This window comes from Episyrphus balteatus, chromosome 1, assembly GCF_945859705.1.
Source record: "Episyrphus balteatus chromosome 1, idEpiBalt1.1, whole genome shotgun sequence".
In the NCBI taxonomy this organism is placed as follows: domain Eukaryota; kingdom Metazoa; phylum Arthropoda; class Insecta; order Diptera; family Syrphidae; genus Episyrphus; species Episyrphus balteatus.
In genome coordinates this window covers 91,167,056-91,189,215 of record NC_079134.1, presented here as the reverse complement: position 1 = coordinate 91,189,215, position 22,160 = coordinate 91,167,056, and the positions used below count along the sequence as shown (strand labels likewise).

Below are 22,160 nucleotides of genomic sequence, written 5' to 3'. Positions count from 1 at the left end.
CTCGTCGGGTCTCCACCTTGATGTTGGTGAGGGGGCTTACGCTCGAACCTCAAGCGGGCCAGTCACGGTTTCTAGGTTTCTAGCTCTCGAGCAGTTTCCCAACTACCGGCTAGGGTTTGGGCAAACTAAGAGAGGCCCACCCCTATGAAATATGGAAGATTTAACAAAAATGAACAAAACCATAGCGGGGATATACGCTATACGGTCGGTAGAAGTCACGGCTACCGGCTTCGGCTTTGCCTCACGGTCTCAATATCGTGAGGAGAAGTCGCCAGTGACAAAATTGTCCCATATTTACTTTTTATTTATTATTTTCCTGCTTATGTATCTAAATCCTTTTCTTTATTCTTTTTCTTTTTTCCTTTTTTGTTTTCTTTTCTTTTTATTTTTTCCAAGATACATCAAAAACAAGCAGCGCGAAGAATTTAAAATGAATAACAAAGCAAACATAAGCAATCACGAGCTAACCGAAGAGGAAGAGTACAATCTCCTCCATCCTTTCGCGAAACTCGACATGGAAGATGGAGCTAGCGCGATTGACGTCGACGATGACGTCAGTGAGTTCTCCTCAATCGCGAGCTCCAATTTTTCGAATTCGTCCAGGCGGAGCAGAATCTCAAACTGCAAAAGGACGATCCAAAGGCTGGGCACACTGGACTGGGGCCAGATGTCCGATAAAGAAAGGATCAGGCTACACAACGCTCGGGCCTTTATGGACAGGGAGGGATTGGGGAAAGCTAGTCTTACTCCAAACCCCTCCTCTTGTAAAGGTCCGAGCAAGAAGACCGAGATGGGACCTCCTACTCCCCATGTTTCAAAACAAGGGAAGGGGAAAATCCCATCGACGTCTAGTGCCAAGACTCCGTTATTGGCAGACGGGCTATCGTCCAAAGAGGGTCTGATAGTGCGGACACACGTCGTTGTGCCGAGCGTCTCATCAGCCAAAACAATCGTAACACCTAGTGGTACGATTGACCAAGCGGGTGAGAAAGACTCAACTGACGAGGGTAAGGATAAGAGGGGGTGCAAGGATAACTTGGTAGGCCAATGCCCACAGGATATCCAAAACACTTCCTCGGAATCTAAACCCGCAAACCGCACTCTCAACACCAAGGGTAAGGACAATATGGGGTGCAAGGATAATTTGGTAGGCCAAAGCCCACAGGTTATCCAAGACACTTCCATGGAATCCAAACCCGAAAACTGCACGTTCAGCACTACGGTTAAGGATAAAGAGGGGTGCGAAGACAACTTGGTAGGCCAATGCCCACAGGTTGTCCAAAACACCTCCACTGAATCTGAACCCGTAGACCTGACGAACAACACGGTAAACAGCCTAGCTACGGTCATCAACAAAAGGACCAGACAGCGAAAGGCTAAAGCGATCAGGGAAATGGAGTTACGCCGCCGTCAGAATCGCAACGCTGAAAAGATTGTCCGTCGCTTTGCCAAAAGGACTCCAGAGTCCCTTACGGCAAAAGAGCGAATCGCACTGGACAAATCTCAACAGCGTTTGCGTGCAGCGGCAGAGCAAGGAATCGAAGACGCACCTAGCTCCTCCAAAAGAACCAGGAATGAGACTGATTCACCAACCAACTCTTCGCCTAACAAGACGAAGAAGAAGTTCAAGACCTCCCGGGCTAGCGCAAAAGGCTACCAAGTCGCTATAGCTGACTATGGTAAGCCCACACGCAAGCTGACTGAGGATGAATGGCATCTCCTTGAACTAAGAATCCTGGAAGAAGTCAATGAGGCTATCGTCAAGAGCTGGACAGTTCCACTCTTCGGTAACCTTAAGACTGTCCACGGTTTCAAGGTGATGGACTGTGAGAACGACGTGACTCTCGAATGGCTCCGGGAGTTCATACGAAAAACGTCAGCTCCATGGCAAGGCGCCGAATTACGTCTCATTGACGTAAAGGAGATAAAGGATCTCAACAGACCTCTTGGTAAGCTGTTGGTCAAAGGCCCGACCCTTCCCAGCGAACGGCTTGAGAGATACATCCTATCTTTGAATAGTGATCTCTTGAGCAAAGAGTGGGAAGTGGTCAAGAATGAAAGAACAAATGATGGCACCGAAGTGGTGGTAAGATTGAGCCACAAATCTTTACCACTCCTGAGGAAGGCTGACTTCAAGGTACGCGTTGGAATCACTAGGTGCAAACTTAGGTTGATTCGCAACGATAGAAAACAGGTTAGTAAAGCGATGAACTTAAACTTTATTATATAAATGGAATTGAAAATCTTACAAATCAATCTTCACCATAGTAAAGCCGCAACCGCTAACCTTGTCTACCTCATGGAGAGTAGACAATACGACGTAGCCCTGATACAGGAACCCTGGGTTGTAAGAGGGAATATCAAGGGTCTACAATCTAAAGAACTACAGCTGTACAAGTCAAATCTTGACAGTCAAAATAGTAACCCTAGAACATGCATAGTAGCTAAGAAACAGTTTAATCTTTTTCTTCTAACTACTTACAGCAACAATGACCAGACCACGGTAAGATTGGAACGAGATGGGCTCCCAATGCTCATCCTCTCGTCTACTTATATGCCGTATGACGGTACAGTAGGACCACCAGCAGATATCACTGAAACGTTGGTATCTTTTGCAAGTAAGAATAAATTTGATATTATTTTAGGTTGTGATTCTAACTCACACCATATGCAATGGGGTAGCACTGATACTAATACCAGGGGCGAGTCCCTTTTTGAATTTATTATCGAGAAAAACTTGCTCGTAGCTAATAGAGGCAACACCCCAACTTTTGTTACAAAAACACGGGAAGAAGTTCTTGATATCACCTTGACGAGTAATTCAGATACTTGCCAATTAGAACAATGGAAGGTTTTAGATGAAATCTCTTTTTCCGACCATCGCTTAATAGAGTTCTACGTCCCTGATGCTGCCCGGCACATTAAACCTTTTAGGAATAATAGGCGTACCGATTGGCATGTCTTCAATAGGGAATTAGTAAAAAACATTAGTCACTTAAACAATGACAATAACCTAGACACAAATAGTCTTGATAAACTGACAGAGGAATTCACAGGAATTCTACGCGATGCATTGGACAAAAGCTGTCCTCTCATTGCCGCTGTGAAGAAAAACAACAAACCACCCTGGTGGACTGTTGAGCTCACTAGCATAAGAAAAGAAACAAGAAAACTGTTCAACCTTGCTAAACGCACTAGAACAGAAAGTGACTGGGAATCTTATAAAACCAGTCAGAGAAAGTTCAAGACAGAAACTCAACGAGCCAAACGTAGCTCTTGGAGAAACTTCTGTAGTACTATCGAATGTACTAACCATTCGGCGAGACTAAGGAGAATTCTCTCCAAGACGAATACTTCTATAGGGTCCCTAAAGGGGCCTGATAATCGATGGACAGAATCCTGTCATGACAGTCTAAAACTCCTGGTGGAAGCCCACTTCCCAGGTTGTAACTCTGAATTGGACAATGATTCCACAAACTCTTTGCACTCAATATGTGAAATTCCTAGAGAAATTATTACGAAAGAAAAGTTGATCTGGGCCATCAACTCTTTCTCTCCTTATAAATCTCCAGGCCTAGACGGCGTCTTCCCCTTGATGCTGCAAAAAAGTAGTGAATTCATTGTTCCATACTTGATCACAATATTCCAAAATAGCCTACAATTGGGGTATGTACCTAAAATATGGCGTGAAGTCAAAGTTGTCTTTATACCAAAAGCTGGCAAATCCAGTTACACAGAACCCAAAGATTTCAGACCTATCAGTCTAACTTCTTTTACACTCAAAACACTTGAAAGGTTAATCGATATACATATCCGCAGTTATTTAATACCGGATACTATATCACCCTTTCAGCATGCATACACAAAAGGTAGAAGTGTAGAGACAGCTTTACACTGTGCAGTCAGAACGATAGAAAAGTCACTTGTGGTTAAAGAATATACCCTCGCAGCATTTCTAGACATAGAAGGAGCATTCAATAATGTTCACAATAGTGCAATTGAAAAAGCACTCACTGATCTTAAAATAGAAAGCACGGTCATAATATGGATCGTGTGCATGTTAAAAAACAGACAAATAAATACTGAATTAGGTGGGTCACATATAAAAATGTACGCATCTAGAGGAACCCCACAAGGGGGTATTCTATCACCTCTTCTCTGGATTTTGGTGATGAATGAGATCCTCATCAAATTGAAAAACAGCGGCGTCAAGGTTATAGCCTACGCAGATGATCTAGCTCTTCTAGCGACAGGTAAATACCTAACCACTGTAAGCGAACAATTAGAAAGCGCATTATCCCAGGTCAGTAACTGGACCAAGAGATGCGGTCTTAAAGTAAACCCCCTTAAAACAGAACTGCTACTTTTCACAAACAGAAGGAAAATTCCTCCTTTTGCAGTGCCAAAAATTGATGGCACCCCACTTAAGATTTCGGATAAAGCGAAATATCTCGGAGTGATCTTAGATAAGAAACTTAACTGGGGTCCAAACATTCAAGAAAGATATAAGAAAGCCACGTTTGCACTCTACTCATGTAATAGAATTCTTGGCAGAAACTGGGGACCAAATCCCAAAATAATCATGTGGATGTATACCGCCATTGTCAGACCCATTCTGACTTATGGCAGTTTAGTTTGGTGGCAAGCTCTGGAGAAATCCACGAACTTGAAGACCCTAACCAAAGTACAAAGAGCAGCTTGCATTAGTACTACGGGGGTGATGAGGTCCACTCCAACCGCGGGTCTGGAAGCAATCCTTAATCTCACTCCCTTAGATCTATTTGTACAAGAATTGGCAGCGAACAGCGCCCTACGACTCAGTCAAACCAACATTTGGAATACTAGTCAAAACGGCCATACTACAATCCTTTCTAACTACGTTGGCTACAACGTTAGTACAGATTACATGAACCCCTACTTAGACTTTAACAAGTCCTTTAATGTCAGTTTCCCTAACAGACAAGATTGGGAAAACAGTATACCTTTCTCAAATGAGTCGACTATCGCTATCTTTACCGATGGTTCGAAAATGAACACTGGGGTTGGTGCAGGTTTTTACTCAGAAAACCTCAACCTTGCCAGTTCTTTCAGGCTCCCCGATCACAGCAGTGTCTTCCAAGCTGAGATATTGGCAGTGAAAAATGCTGCTAAACAAATATCCATGATGGCGATATCACCTGCTGACATCACCTTTTTCATTGATAGCCAAGCGGCAATAAAAGCGATTTCTGCCACCTTAATCAAGTCTAAGCTTGTTTCTTGCTGTCGCGAAGAGCTTAGGGTTCTTGGTATGCAGCATAATGTAAGACTCTGCTGGGTTCCCGGCCACAGTGATGTGTTCGGAAACGAAAAAGCGGATGAGCTTGCAAGGGAGGGCTCAATGCTTGATCCCTCTCTCATAGACCTTAACATTAGAATCCCACAATGTGAAATAAGGCGAAATATCGTCAACAAGATTTCACAAAAAACCAACGATAGATGGAACCTCCTAGAAACCTGCGGTCACACCAGGAAACTATGGCCGAACATCGACGAGAAAAAATCAAATAAGATCTTACTACTTAGTAAGCCTTCTTTAAGATCCCTAATAGGCGTCTTAACGGGTCATAACCTACTGGGATACCACAAAAAGAAAATGGGGCTTTGTACGGATGATCTATGCAGAGGCTGCGGTAATGAGGACGAACAGGAAAACACTGTTCATTTCCTCTGTCACTGCCCAGCACTCTGTCGCACTAGGAAAAAATTCTTAGGAAACTACTTCTTTAATGAATTAGAAGAACTAGCGGAACTCTCAGGCAATAGCCTACTGAACTTTGTCAAGTCCTCCAAATGGCTCGAACAACCATAACATTCATAGGTTAACACTTTTTTCATGAAGTTACAATACTTCAGGGTATCACAAGGGATCTACATTGATCTAAGTGTGACGGTAACAATATCAACTGTCAGCCCACATAACCTAACCTAACCTAATAATAATTTTTTGGATTTTAATTAGTTTTGGTATAAAAACAATACATTTTATTTCATTATTAACCCCTTGTAGCCCCATGTGACATATCTGTTACAAACCAACAAAGGTCCCACAAAAGTTGCAAAAACTATATTTTTCTTCTTTTGAAGCTTATAACATATTTTTTAGATATTGCTTTATCGAAATAGTACATCATATTTTCAATAAATGACACCAATAGTTTTTAACTGGCAGTTAAAGTTGAAAGTTCTGCTTTTTTTGAAAACAAGCAAATTTGAGTAAAAACAACGAAATTCAGAAAAAATTCACCAAAAAAACAATGGGATCGTTTTGTAATGTGCAGTTGTCCTTGCACTTGATAAAAATAATCGTCGTTTTTTTAGTACAAAAGTATCTCCGTTTTTTTGAAGATATTTTAGTTTTTTCTTTTCAACTGCATCGCTTATAGTCAAGTTTTTGACTGATGATGGGCATTTGACTTCACAGATGCCATCTTCGCCTACTAAGCGAAGTTTTTGACTGGTCATATTTCTCATAAGTTTGTTTTGAAATATTATACAAATGAGGTAATTGAGAAGCAGAATAGTTGTGCGCGATTTCACAGAAAAAGTCAATTTCATCTATAAAGTCAAATTCGAAAATTTAGATTTTTGTATTACAATGCGAATAACATTACAGACTGCCTGTCTTTCCAAATTTTGTTTTCATAGAAAAAAATATATCCATACAGTTGCTCAGAAGAATACCTAACATGCAACATCATAAATTTATATTTATCAAGCTCTCTTATCGAAAATGCTTGCATTCGGTATTGATGAATCTCTTCTTCGTTGGATTAGAAATTACCTTTCGAACCGTTCAATTCAAGTCGTTTTGGACGGATTCAAGTCTGAAACCCATAATATAAACGCTGGTGTGCCCCAGGGCTCCGTTTTGTCTCCGACTCTCTTTCTCATTTTCATTAATGATTTGCTCTCTGAAACTTCTAATCCATTAAATTGTTTCGCAGATGATAGTACCCTCAGCTTTTCATATTCGTTTGAAGATTCACACCCATGTCCTTCGGATGTGGAACTCCAACGGCAAAATATGATAAGCTCATTAAATTCTGATCTCGAATGCATTGTCCAATGGGGAATAAGAAACCGCGTAGAATTTAATGCTTCTAAAACACAATGCTGCTTACTATCATTAAAACGAAACCTTCCCCCTTTGCCACTATCCATGAGTGGTACTTGCATCGAGGAAACTGATCAGCTTTCGATTCTAGGTATGTCCATTACAAACCACCTTTTGTGGAATGAGCACATATTCGATGTAGCCAAAAACTCTGCGAAATGCTTAGGTTTCCTCCGAAGATGTAAGAAATATTTCACCCCTTCTGATCTGGCTATAATTTATAAAGCATATATCCGTCCAAAGCTCCAGTATAATTCCCATATCTGGGCAGGTGCTCCTAAGACCCACTTGAGTTATTTGGATAGAATTCAAAACAGAGCTTTTAAAATGATAGGTGATAGGTCCATTACTGATACAATCCCACCTCTTGAGCACCGCCGGAATGTATCATGCCTGTCCCCTCGTCGGGTCTCCACCTTGATGTTGGTGAGGGGGCTTACGCTCGAACCTCAAGCGGGCTAGTCACGGTTTCTAGCTCTCGAGCAGTTTCCCAACTACCGGCTAGGGTTTGGGCAAACTAAGAGAGGCCCACCCTTATGAAATATGGAAGATTTAACAAAAATGAACAAAACCATAGCGGGGATATACGCTAAACGGTCGGTAAAAGTCATGGCTACCGGCTTCGGCTTTGCCTCACGGTCTCAATATCGTGAGGAGAAGTCGCCAGTGACAAAATTGTCCCATATTTACTTTTTATTTATTATTTTCCTGCTTATGTATCTAAATAATTTTCTTTATTCTTTTTCTTTTTTCCTTTTTTGTTTTCTTTTCTTTTTATTTTTTCCAAGATACATCAAAAACAAGCAGCGCGAAGAATTTAAAATGAACAACAAAGCAAACACAAGCAATCACGAGCTAACCGAAGAGGAAGAGTACAATCTCCTCCATCCTTTCGCGAAACTCGACATGGAAGATGGAGCTAGCGCGATTGACGTCGACGATGACGTCAGTGAGTTTTCCTCAATCGCGAGCTCCAATTTTTCGAATTCGTCCAGGCGGAGCAGAATCTCAAACTGCAAAAGGACGATCCAAAGGCTGGGCACACTGGACTGGGGCCAGATGTCCGATAAAGAAAGGATCAGGCTACACAACGCTCGGGCCTTTATGGACAGGGAGGGGTTGGGGAAAGCAAGTCTTACTCCAAACCCCCCCTCTTCTAAAGGTCCGAGCAAGAAGACCGAGATGGGACCTCCTACTCCCCATGTTTCAAAACAAGGGAAGGGGAAAATCCCATCGACGTCTAGTGCCAAGACTCCGTTATTGGCAGACGGGCTATCGTCCAAAGAGGGTCTGATAGTGCGGACACACGTCGTTGTGCCGAGCGTCTCATCAGCCAAAACAATCGTAACACCTAGTGGTACGATTGACCAAGCGGGTGAGGAAGACTCAACTGACGAGGGTAAGGATAAGAGGGGGTGCAAGGATAACTTGGTAGGCCAATGCCCACAGGATATCCAAAACACTTTCTCGGAATCTAAACCCGCAAACCGCACTCTCAACACCAAGGGTAAGGACAATATGGGGTGCAAGGATAATTTGGTAGGCCAAAGCCCACAGGTTATCCAAGACACTTCCATGGAATCCAAACCCGAAAACTGCACGTTCAGCACTACGGTTAAGGATAAAGGGGGGTGCGAGGACAACTTGGTAGGCCAATGCCCACAGGTTGTCCAAAACACCTCCACTGAATCTGAACCCGTAGACCTGACGAACAACACGGTAAACAGCCTAGCTACGGTCATCAACAAAAGGACCAGACAGCGAAAGGCTAAAGCGATCAGGGAAATGGAGTTACGCCGCCGTCAGAATCGCAACGCTGAAAAGATTGTCCGTCGCTTTGCCAAAAGGACTCCAGAGTCCCTTACGGCAAAAGAGCGAATTGCACTGGACAAATCTCAACAGCGTTTGCGTGCAGCGGCAGAGCAAGGAATCGAAGACGCACCTAGCTCCTCCAAAAGAACCAGGAATGAGACTGATTCACCAACCAACTCTTCGCCTAACAAGACGAAGAAGAAGTTCAAGACCTCCCGGGCTAGCGCAAAAGGCCACCAAGTCGCTATAGCTGACTATGGTAAGCCCACACGCAAGCTGACTGAGGATGAATGGCATCTCCTTGAACTAAGAATCCTGGAAGAAGTCAATGAGGCTATCGTCAAGAGCTGGACAGTTCCACTCTTCGGTAACCTTAAGACTGTCCACGGTTTCAAGGTGATGGACTGTGAGAACGACGTGACTCTCGAATGGCTCCGGGAGTTCATACGAAAAACGTCAGCTCCATGGCAAGGCGCCGAATTACGTCTCATTGACGTAAAGGAGATAAAAGATCTCAACAGACCTCTTGGTAAGCTGTTGGTCAAAGGCCCGACCCTTCCCAGCGAACGGCTTGAGAGATACATCCTATCTTTGAATAGTGATCTCTTGAGCAAAGAGTGGGAAGTGGTCAAGAATGAAAGAACAAATGATGGCACCGAAGTGGTGGTAAGATTGAGCCACAAATCTTTACCACTCCTGAGGAAGGCTGACTTCAAGGTACGCGTTGGAATCACTAGGTGCAAACTTAGGTTGATTCGCAACGATAGAAAACAGGTTAGTAAAGCGATGAACTTAAACTTTATTATATAAATGGAATTGAAAATCTTACAAATCAATCTTCATCATAGTAAAGCCGCAACCGCTAACCTTGTCTACCTCATGGAGAGTAGACAATACGACGTAGCCCTGATACAGGAACCCTGGGTTGTAAGAGGGAATATCAAGGGTCTACAATCTAAAGAACTACAGCTGTACAAGTCAAATCTTGACAGTCAAAATAGTAACCCTAGAACATGCATAGTAGCTAAGAAACAGTTTAATCTTTTTCTTCTAACTACTTACAGCAACACTGACCAGACCACGGTAAGATTGGAGCGAGATGGGCTCCCAATGCTCATCCTCTCGTCTACTTATATGCCGTATGACGGTACAGTAGGACCACCAGCAGATATCACTGAAACGTTGGTATCTTTTGCAAGTAAGAATAAATTTGATATTATTTTAGGTTGTGATTCTAACTCACACCATATGCAATGGGGTAGCACTGATACTAATACCAGGGGCGAGTCCCTTTTTGAATTTATTATCGAGAAAAACTTGCTCGTAGCTAATAGAGGCAACACCCCAACTTTTGTTACAAAAACACGGGAAGAAGTTCTTGATATCACCTTGACGAGTAATTCAGATACTTGCCAATTAGAACAATGGAAGGTTTTAGATGAAATCTCTTTTTCCGACCATCGCTTAATAGAATTCTACGTCCCTGATGCTGCCCGGCACATTAAACCTTTTAGGAATAATAGGCGTACCGATTGGCATGTCTTCAATAGGGAATTAGTAAAAAACATTAGTCACTTAAACAATGACAATAACCTAGACACAAATAGTCTTTTATAGTTTCAAAGTTTATTCGTTAAATACTAACGATATACATAAGTACAATTTCTTAAAATTAAAATTACATATATAGGTATTATATTATTACAAAACTAAAAGAAAAACTTATATATAATGTACATTATGGGTTATTTTGAATAAAGAATATTTTTTTAAAGTTAAGTGATTTTATATTTTCAATGCTGGAGTTATTTATATTTGAATTTTTATTGTAAATATTGATTAAAAGATTTAAAGGGCTATTAGCACCGTAGTTTGATCTACTGAAAATGTTAGAAATTGGCAACTGCCTTCTCAAGCTATACTGACTAGCAATGAAATTTAATCGACAGAGGATCGATGGAGCTGAAATCGATCCATTTATTATCCCGACAATAAAACAAAATTGTAGATACGCTCTGTGACTGGTAAGAAATGGAAGATTTATTAGATTAATACGTTGAGCGTAAGGTGGCAAGTTAATTCGATTCGACCATGGTAGAAATCTTAAGCAAAATCTCATAAATCTTCTTTGAACGGACTCCAATCTATTTATATGAACCGCATAATATGGCGCCCATATAACGCAACCATATTCTAAAATGGATCTTACGAATGAGACATAAAGAGTTTTTAATACTATGTTTCCACCTACGCTAAATCCGAGATTTAGCTAAGTAGATTTAGAATAAATCTCGAGATTTATTTTAAATCTACTTCGCTAAATCTCAGATTTGGGTTCAGCTACCCTAAATCAAAGATTTTCACCTAATTTCAATCCGAGATTTAGAATAAAACTCGAGATTTGTGCTAAATCTACTTAGCTAAACCTCGGATTTAGGGTAGGTGGAAACGTAGTATAAAACGTAAGGGTCACGAAATTCCCGAGCAAATCTTTTGATAAAACCAAGAATCATGTTAGCTTTTTTAATAATGTAGTCAAAATGGTCAGTAAATGTTAATTTTGAGTCCAATACTATCCCAAGGTCAGTGAAACTAGACAAATTAGTTAGTGGTGATAGATTAATCGCATAATTATAGACAATCACATTTTTTTTGCGTGTAAAACACATTGTTTTACACTTGTCAATATTTAAAACTAAACCATTAATATTGCACCATTCCCAAAAACGTTGAAGGTCTCTTTGTAAAAGATCACAGTCATTTGCAGAGTTGACTGTACGAAAAATTTTTACATCATCAGCATATATAAGAGACAAAGAATTTACTAGGACAGACGGAAGATCATTAATAAATAGTACAAATAATAACGGGCCAAGATGGCTACCCTGAGGTACACCAGAGTTAACAGTAAAACATTTAGAACGTTCACTCTTAAAAACAACACTATATAACCTATCTTTTAGATTTGAAGATACCCATAAAACAAATCTGTCGTTAAGACCCATATTTTGCAGTTTTTTTAAAAGTATATTGTGGCTTAGTTTGTCAAATGCTTTGCTGAAGTCAGTGAAAATACAGTCAACTTGTTGTTTTTTTTCAAACGCGTCAATACAGTATGTAGTAAACTGTAACAAATTTGTAATAGTGGATCTCTTTTTAACAAAGCCATGTTGGTTGTCACATAAAACGGAGGAACAGTGAAAAGACAAAACATCACAAATAATAGATTCAAACATTTTGGGTATAACAGATAGTTTAGCTATTGGCCTATAATTTAGAACTAAATTTTTTTTACCTTTCTTATGAGTTGGAATAAGGAATGCATTTTTCCAAAGTGTCGGGAATTTACAGGTAATTATAGACTGGTTAAAAAGTAAAAACAACGGATACTACATATATATTGCACATTTTTTTAACATAAAAGCGGGGAAGCCATCAGGACCAGGATTTAAACAATCGTCTAATTTTTTAATATATTCTAAGATAGTTGCCTCAGAAATAGAAAAGTTAATATTACTAAGATGTGAAAACTCATTAACAGTAGAGGTATTGTAAGTATCACAAGAAGAAGATTTTTCAAAAGCAGACTGGAAATATTCGGCAAACATATTTGCAATGTCCTCTGGGTAATGACTTTCTGCATTTTGGTAGCTCATATTAGTTGGGTAACCATCACATTTTCTTTTACGATTTACATATTTCCAAAAATTTTGTGGATTAGATTTAAGATTATCTTCAGTTCTAAGTATAAAGTCCGAATAAAGAAAATTGGAGTAGTTGATAAATTCATCTTTAAGTCTAGTATATTCATTTTGAGCTTCAATACTCCAGGATCGATTTAACTTCACCCACGCTTTGTTTCTTTTATTTTTAATAGTTTTAATATGTTGATCAAACCACGATGGAGTATTACTTAAATTTCTTATTTTTCGTAACGGAATGGCCTCTAAAAAACAATCAAACATAATTTTATAAAAACGAAAGACCATTTCATCGAAACTAATATTTAAAAACAAGATGTTCCAATTAATACCATCCAATAAGCGGAAGAGTTCAGAAAAATTACATTTTTTAAAGTTGAATTCATGCATATTCTTACAATGATAACTTACATTATTAATATTTAAGTTTAACGAAATAGATAATGCAGGATGATGTCGATCTTCATCAATGAGCTTCGTATCGGCGAGTAATGTAGTTCCATCAGAATTATTAAGGTCAGAAAAGTATACCAGGTCTAAACTGACAGAGGAATTCACAGGAATTCTACGCGATGCATTGGACAAAAGCTGTCCTCTCATTGCCGCTGCGAAGAAAAACAACAAACCACCCTGGTGGACTGTTGAGCTCACTAGCATAAGAAAAGAAACAAGAAAACTGTTCAACCTTGCTAAACGCACTAGAACAGAAAGTGACTGGGAATCTTATAAAACCAGTCAGAGAAAGTTCAAGACAGAAACTCAACGAGCCAAACGTAGCTCTTGGAGAAACTTCTGTAGTACTATCGAATGTACTAACCATTCGGCGAGACTAAGGAGAATTCTCTCCAAGACGAATACTTCTATAGGGTCCCTAAAGGGGCCTGATAATCGATGGACAGAATCCTGTCAAGACAGTCTAAAACTCCTGGTGGAAGCCCACTTCCCAGGTTGTAACTCTGAATTGGACAATGATTCCACAAACTCTTTGCACTCAATATGAAATTATTACGAAAGAAAAGTTGATCTGGACCATCAACTCCTTCTCTCCTTATAAATCACCAGGCCTAGACGGCATCTTCCCTTTGATGCTGCAAAAAAGTAGTGAATTCATTATTCCATACCTGATCACAATATTCCAAAATAGCCTACAATTGGGGTATGTCCCTAAAATATGGCGTGAAGTCAAAGTTGTCTTTATACCAAAAGCTGGCAAATCCAGTTACACAGAACCCAAAGATTTCAGACCTATCAGTCTAACTTCTTTTACACTCAAAACACTTGAAAGGTTAATCGATATACATACCCGCAGTTATTTAATACCGGATACTATATCACCCTTTCAGCATGCATACACAAAAGGTAGAAGTGTAGAGACAGCTTTACACTGTGCAGTCAGAACAATAGAAAAGTCACTTGTGGTTAAAGAATATACCCTCGCAGCATTTCTAGACATAGAAGGAGCATTCAATAATGTTCACAATAGTGCAATTGAAAAAGCACTCACTGATCTTAAAATAGAAGACACGGTCATAAAATGGATCGTGTGCATGTTAAAAAACAGACAAATAAATAGTGAATTAGGTGGGTCACATATAAAAATGTACGCATCTAGAGGAACCCCACAAGGGGGTATTCTATCACCTCTTCTTTGAATTTTGGTGATGAATGAGATTCTCATCAAATTGAAAAACAGCGGCGTCAAGGTTATAGCCTACGCAGATGATCTAGCTCTTCTAGCGACAGGTAAATACCTAACCACTGTAAGCGAACAATTAGAAAGCGCATTATCCCAGGTCAGTAACTGGACCAGGAGATGCGGTCTTAAAGTAAACCCCCTCAAAACAGAACTGGTACTTTTCACAAAAAGAAGGAAAATTCCTCCTTTTGCAGTGCCAAAAATTGATGGCACCCCACTTAAGATTTCGGATAAAGCGAAATATCTCGGAGTGATCTTTGATAAGAAACTTAACTGGGTTCCAAACATTCAAGAAAGATATAAGAAAGCCACGTTTGCACTCTACTCATGTAATAGAATTCTTGGCAGAAACTGGGGACCAAATCCTAAAATAATCATGTGGATGTATACCGCCATTGTCAGACCCATTCTGACTTATGGCAGTTTAGTCTGGTGGCAAGCTCTGGAGAAATCCACGAACTTGAAGACCCTAACCAAAGTACAAAGAGCAGCTTGCATTAGTACTACGGGGGTGATGAGATCCACTCCAACCGCGGGTCTGGAAGCAATCCTTAATCTCACTCCCTTAGATCTATTTGTACAAGAATTGGCAGCGAACAGCGCCCTACGACTCAGTCAAACCAACATTTGGAATACTAGTCAAAACGGCCATACTACGATCCTTTCTAACTACGTTGGCTACAACGTTAGTACAGATTACATGACCCCCTACTTAGACTTTAACAAGTCTTTTAATGTCAGTTTCCCTAACAGACAAGATTGGGAAAACAGTGTTGAAAAAGGTGTGTGCGCACCCTAGAAGTAGTTTCACCCTGGGCATCTAGATGGAGCCACATAAGTTGAAATCTTCATAACCTAAATTGTCATTGAACTACTTTTCTAATTTTTTATTCTATTTCCGATTTGCTAGCCACGAGGTGGCTTTTTGCTTTTTCTTTATAAATAACTTAAATATCTAAAATTATACCATAAAACTAAGTAAGTAATCTAATCTAATCTCTTGTAATTAAAATTTAATAAAATTTCCTTTTTTTAAAGGATTTGTAACTCCATGCAAATTAAATTTGTGTTTTATTTGCCAGTTAACAAAAAAGTTTTAGTTGTGGCCAATTCGCCCAACATTTTACAAATCTTATTTGAGATAAACCAATAAGAAAAATGCCACCCAAAGTGACACCAGAACCGGTCGATGAAGAGTACAACTGCCGCAGCTATAAAGAGCCCGACTCAGCCGAAGACATGGTCCAGTGCGACCAGTGCAACGAGTGGAATCATTTTAGCTGCGCCGGTGTGAACGTCAGCATAGAAGAAAATTCATATCTATGTCAGATATGCCAAGGTAAGAGTAAGTGTAGCGTAGCTAGTGTTTCAGGAGCGGGTTTCGCAACTGCAATAAGTGGGGTTAGTACAAAAGCCAATAGCCAATCGTCACAAACACCAGCAACAACTACTGCAACGTTAGTGCAAAGCGCTGTCACGCTTCCTGCGACAAATGCAGCCGAATTTGCTGCTTTAGTCGGAAGTTCAGCCGTTTTTACAACTCCAACTACTACTATATCTTCCCAAAGTTCAGCAGCATTCCCTGCGTATAGTGCGGCCGAAGATGCTGCCATGCGTGGGCGTTTAGCCAATGAGACAACAACACTGAATGCTGCCTTCTATGAGTCACTATCAGCAATACATAACCCTGCTGCATCCGCCCAAAGTTCTGTGAAAGTTTCTGCGCATAGTGCGGCCGAAGTTGCTGCCATGTGTGGAAATCTTTTTCTTTCTAACCCTTCCGCGTACTATAGCCAACCATACCCCTTCGCGACAACTTCTACTCAGAACGTGTTAGGGTTGCCAACCTTACCCCCGTATGCGGATACATTCTTATCAAATGCCCACAGTCGTATGACCCTCGCGCACCGTGTACCTTTAACATCTTTATTAAGCAACGGACACTTCTCAGCAACAAAAAAAACTTCAACTCAAGGTCTTGTGCTAGCCGAGGATGATCGAACTTCAAAGGCTCCGTTCCAACCACCGAGACCTAACTCCAGCAGTTCACAATCCTCGAAATGTTCTTCAACTAAGCGACTCCAAATAGAGCTGCAGAAAATCGAAGAGGAAAGGCAGTTGAGGGAAAGTCGCGACAAAGAAGAACTCAAGCTACGAAAAGAAAGGGATGCCGAGTACATAACCAAAAAGTACCAAATTATGAATCAAGTTTTTAGCTCCTCGGACGATGACGATGAGGCTCCCCATGGTTCAGAGACGATGAAAAATAAAAGTGCGAAGGCAAAAGTGAATGTTAGTAAGTGGATTGATGGAACAACACAGAAGGATTACCTGCACTCCACGACGAACGTGAACCCCAGTCCCCTTGACCTCATGCCGATTACTTCTCAACACCAACACATTTCTAATACTTGTAGCGGCGCTGAAGGGAAATCATCGTTCATCACTAACCAACATCAGTCGTCTCCCGCAGCTGTCATTCCAGGTTCTACCCAGTTCCATTCTGCCGGTGAGGAAGTTCTGTTACCAAAGCCCGACCATCAACACAACACAGCCGCAGTTAATTTTTTAATGCCAACATCACAGCGTGTTCAAAACAATCAACAGGGTGTTCAAAACAATCAAACTCATCAGCATTCTCAAGAACAAAACCCCGAACACCAACCGTCCTCTCAATATTTGCCCTCGTTCAACAATATGCAACAATATACGCCCTCAAATAATTTTTTAACGAAAAATAATTTATAATTTAATCCGAGACTTGCCTGCTTTCGATGGAAACCCCTCGGAATGGCCACTATTCATCGCAAGTTTTAATCGGAGCACTGAACTGGGTGGTTTTAGCGATGAGGAAAATCTCATAAGACTACACAAAGCTCTTAAAGGTGGGGCATTAGAGGCAGTAAGAAGCTTGATCATTCAACCTAATTGTGTAGGACGTGTCATCGAGACTTTGAGGATGCTGTACGGCAGACCCGAATTGATTATAAACACGCTGATTCGAAAGATTACTTCCACACCCTCGCCCAAAGCAGAAAAGCTCGAAACTATTGTCACATTTGCAATAGCAGTGCAGAACCTCTGTGCTACAATCGAAGCCTGTGGTATAGTCGACCATCTCAACTACCCCATGCTGATGCAAGAACTTGTGGACAAGCTTCCACCTGCCCTTCGGCTTAATTGGGCCATCCACAAGCAATCACTACCGCTATGCACACTCGTACACTTCAGTTCGTGGATGTATACGATGGCCGAAGCTGCAAATGGGGTTCTGGTCACAGCTCCTTCCACATATGCAGAAGAGAAGAAACGCACCAAATGGAAAGATAAAGGAATCGTAAACGCCCACTACAGTCAAACCAACCCAGAAAACAAGTGCTATGTCTGCGGTGGCAGCTGTTCTTCAGTGGCAGAGTGTAAGAAGTTCGTGCAATCGAGCCGCACCGCTCGATGGGAGGAGGTGAGAAGGCACCGCCTTTGCTGTAAATGCCTTAAAAAACATTTGAATCAGAGATGCAAGACAGAAGCCCTGTGTGGAAAAAACAATTGTACGTTAAAACATCATCAGCTCCTACACAACGACCAAAAACAACCTACGGATGGGACGGTCGGAATTCATTCCGAAAGTACATCTTATAATACAGATTCTGTGCTGTTCCGAGTCGTGCCCGTATTCCTTTATGGAAACGGAACAAAAATAAAGGTGTTTGCGTTTCTGGACGATGGATCATCCGTAACGTTAATGGATGAAGATCTCGCCAAGCAGTTGAACGTGAAAGGAGAGTCACGACCTCTGTGTCTGAAGTGGACTGGAAACACTTCCCGATTTGAGCGTAAATCCAAGTTAATCAACCTACAAATATCAAGCACAACCGCCAACGCAGAGAAGTTCCCACTAGCAAATGTACACACTGTTGAGAAACTATGCCTACCAGCCCAAACACTCAATTCCGATGAGTTGCGGAAGAAGTTTGAACATCTAAGAGGACTCGACATAGATCCATACAACAAAGCCGTTCCACTGTTGCTTATAGGTCGCGATAATACACAACTTGGATTCCCGATTAAATCTAAAGAAAGAGGTCCAAATGAACCGGTTGCGACAAAAACTCGCCTAGGTTGGGTGATTCATGGAAAGTGTGTCGAAGAAGCAAACAGGTCTGATAAAACTCACAGCTTTCATGTTTGCGAATGCAATGACCCCGAGCTACGCCGCCTTGTGAAAAACTTTATTTGCGATGATAATTTCGGAACACACGAGTTGAAAAAGCTAATGATGTCTGACGATGATGCCTGAGCTTTGAATCTGCTGAACACCCGTACAGTTCGCAAGAATGGGAGATTCGAAACGACACTTCTCTGGAGAATTGATGAATTTCAACTGCCTGATAGTTATCCGATGGCCAGAAAACGACTAGTCTGTCTACAAAAGAGAATGCAGCGTGACCCAGTTCTAGCTGAAAAGTTAAATAGTAAAATCGATGAATACGTCAGAAAAGGCTATGCACGAAGAATCACCCACCAAGAAATTGTGGAGAATAAGGACCGTTCATGGTACTTACCAGTTTTTCCTGTGGAAAATCCAAATAAACCTGGAAAAATTAGGATCGTTTGGGACGCTGCTGCTGCAGTTCGCGGGACTTCACTCAATTCCTTACTCCTCAAAGGCCCTGATCAACTTACTCCTCTGACGTCCGTCATCTATAAATTCAGACAACACAAGATCGCGATTTGTGGGGATATAATGGAAATGTACCACCAAGTCGGTATTCGAGAGGAGGACCAACATTACCAGCGTTTCTTGTGGGGCTATGGCGAAGAAGGGCAACCCGATACATACATTATGAAAGTGATGACCTTTGGGGCAACTTGTTCCCCATGTACCGCACATTTCGTCAAAAATACCAACGCCGATAACTTTGCAGCTGAATTTCCAAGAGCGGCCTGTTCTATTAAGGAAAATCATTACGTAGATGACCTGATGGATAGTGTTCCGACTGAGGAAGAGGCCATCACATTAGCTCAGGAGATTCGACACATTCACAAGCAGGGTGGGTTTCACATCAGAAACTGGGTTTCCAATTCGTCCGCAGTTCTAAGAGCACTTCAATCAGAACCAACAGAACAAAAAAGCATGAACGCCGATGTTGAACTAGGTACAGAAAAGGTGCTTGGGATGTGGTGGTGCACCTCTTTAGACTGCCTTACGTTCAAGCTTACTACAAACCCAAATCAAAGGGAAATTCTTTTTGGGTCAAAACGTCCAACTAAGCGTGAAGTCCTCAGAGTTATGATGACAATTTTTGATCCTTTAGGACTTATATCGTGTTTCCTCATGTACATCAAGATTCTGCTCCAAGAGATCTGGCGATCTAAAATAGAGTGGGATGATGAAATCAAAAACGATGAATACAAAAAATGGCTGAAATGGGTGCATCATCTATCCAAAGTCGAGGAGGTTAAGATTCCAAGATGTTACGTGACTTCAACTCTGGGCTCCGATGTACAATTGCATGTTTTCGTCGACGCCAGCGAAAACGGTTTCGCGGCGGTAGCGTACATAAGAAGTTCCAACAACGGGCTAGTGGAGACTAGTCTTATAGGGGCGAAAACTCGTGTAGCACCTCTTAAGGCCTTATCAATTCCTCGCTTGGAACTGCAGGCAGCGCTACTTGGGCAGCGCTACTTCTGGTCAGACTCCAAAACCGTTTTGTGTTGGCTCCGATCTGATCACCGCAGATACCGGCAGTACGTAGCATTTCGAGTTAGCGAAATTTTAGAACTTACCGATATAGAAGAATGGAAATGGATTCCTACAAATATGAACGTTGCGGACGAAGCCACAAAATGGCAAAAACCTCCAGAGTTCAAAGACACTAGCCGATGGTTCAATGGACCAGCTTTTTTGAAAACCTCTGCAGATCAATGGCCGCAGGAAGTTGTCGTGGGTTCTACAATTGAAGACCTTAAAACTAACTTTGTTGCCATTCATACTTTCGGTCGAGATACTATTTTCCGATTCAATGAAATCCCTACCTGGTGGAAGCTGCTTAGGAGTACGGCGTATGCCCTTCGATTTGTGCACAACACAAGCACTAAAAGAAACAAGACAATCAAGGTGAGTGGCCTTTTGTCATGTGAAGAACTACAGAACGCGCAAAACGAACTGTTAAGAGAAGCACAAATTTGTGAATACGCCGAAGAGGTTGCAGACTTAACCATGAACCGTTGTGTCGAGAAAAGCAGTCCGCTTTTTAATCTGTGCCCCTTCCTGGATGAAAATTGTCTCATTCGAACCAATAGCAGAATCCGTTTGGAAGAAAAACTCAGCCTGGACTTCCGACTACCCATTATCCTGCCAAGATTTCATCGCATAACCACTCTTATTATCGAAGATGTTCATCATCGTTACAACCATCAAAACGATGAAACTGTGGTAAATATTCTTCGCGAAAACTTTTACATTTCTCAGGTGCGATCAGCTTTGAGGGCCATCAAGAAAGATTGTTCGCAGTGCAAGATTAATAGAGCTTCTCCACGCCCTCCAATCATGGCACCACTTCCACAGGCGCGACTCGCGTCTTTCTGTCGACCATTTTCGTACGTTGGCGTCGACTTCTTTGGCCCCCTTTTGGTTACTGTAGGTCGAAGAACTGAAAAGCGCTGGGGAGTGCTTCTAACCTGTCTCACCATAAGGGCAGTCCACATAGAAGTTGCTCATACCTTGACTACAGATTCATGTATCCTCTGTATCAGAAACTTCATTGCCAGAAGAGGAACGCCCATCGAGATTCATAGCGACAACGGCACTAATTTTCACGGCGCAGAACGGGAGCTACGGGAAGCGGCTAGTTGTATCCAGAGTGATAGATTGGCGGAAACATTTACTACTACAAGCACTCAATGGAAATTTATACCACCGGCTTCACCGCATATGGGTGGTAGCTGGGAGCGCTTAGTACGCTCCATTAAAAACACCCTTTATGCTATTGCGCCGACAAGGAATCCGAATGACGAATTGCTGCGCAGTATGTTGATAGAAGCAGAAAATATAATTAATTCACGGCCCTTGACATACATTCCAATAGACCCTGCAAATCCAGAAGCTCTCACACCTAACCACTTTTTATTAGGCTCGGCCAGTGGTTCCAAACCTTTGGTGGAATTTAACGACGACGTGACAGTGCTACGTAAAAATTGGCTCACCTCACAGCAGTTTGCGGACCGCTTCTGGAAGCGCTGGGTAGCAGAATACTTGCCCACACTTACCAGGCGTACAAAATGGTTCACACCCGCAAAACCTTTAGAGGTCGGCGATATAGTCCTGGTCGTTGACCCAACTAGTCCCAGAAACAGTTGGGCTAAAGGACGAATAATCAAAGTTAAGCTTTCAAAAGACGATCAAGTACGAAGCGCTTTCATACAAACGCAGAGTGGAATCTACGAAAGACCTGCCGTCAAATTGGCCCTTCTCGACATCAAAGCTCCCAATGAGTCTCCAGGAGAAACTACCAAGGGGGAGTGTTGAAAAAGGTGTGTGCGCACCCTAGAAGTAGTTTCACCCTGGGCATCTAGATGGAGCCACATAAGTTGAAATCTTCATAACCTAAATTGTCATTGAACTACTTTTCTAATTTTTTATTCTATTTCCGATTTGCTAGCAACGAGGTGGCTTTTTGCTTTTTCTTTATAAATAACTTAAATATCTAAAATTATACCACAAAACTAAGTAAGTAATCTAATCTAATCTCTTGTAATTAAAATTAAATAAAATTTCATTTTTTAAAGGATTTGT

General features: G+C 41.4%; 1 protein-coding gene across 1 annotated transcript; it reads left to right on the top strand.

Annotated features, from left to right (window-relative positions):
- Window positions 1-18,800: 18,800 nt before the first annotated feature.
- On the top strand, window positions 18,801-21,893 carry LOC129908434 (uncharacterized). Its single transcript, XM_055984901.1, has one exon. It carries the CDS (start codon window positions 18,801-18,803, stop codon window positions 21,891-21,893), a length of 3,093 nt encoding a protein of 1,030 aa, XP_055840876.1.
- Window positions 21,894-22,160: the final 267 nt, after the last annotated feature.

Coding starts and splice junctions, on each gene's coding strand:
- LOC129908434 (XM_055984901.1), top strand. CDS start 18,801: ATGCAGCGTGACCCAGTTCTAGCTGAAAAGTTAAATAGTAAAATCGAT.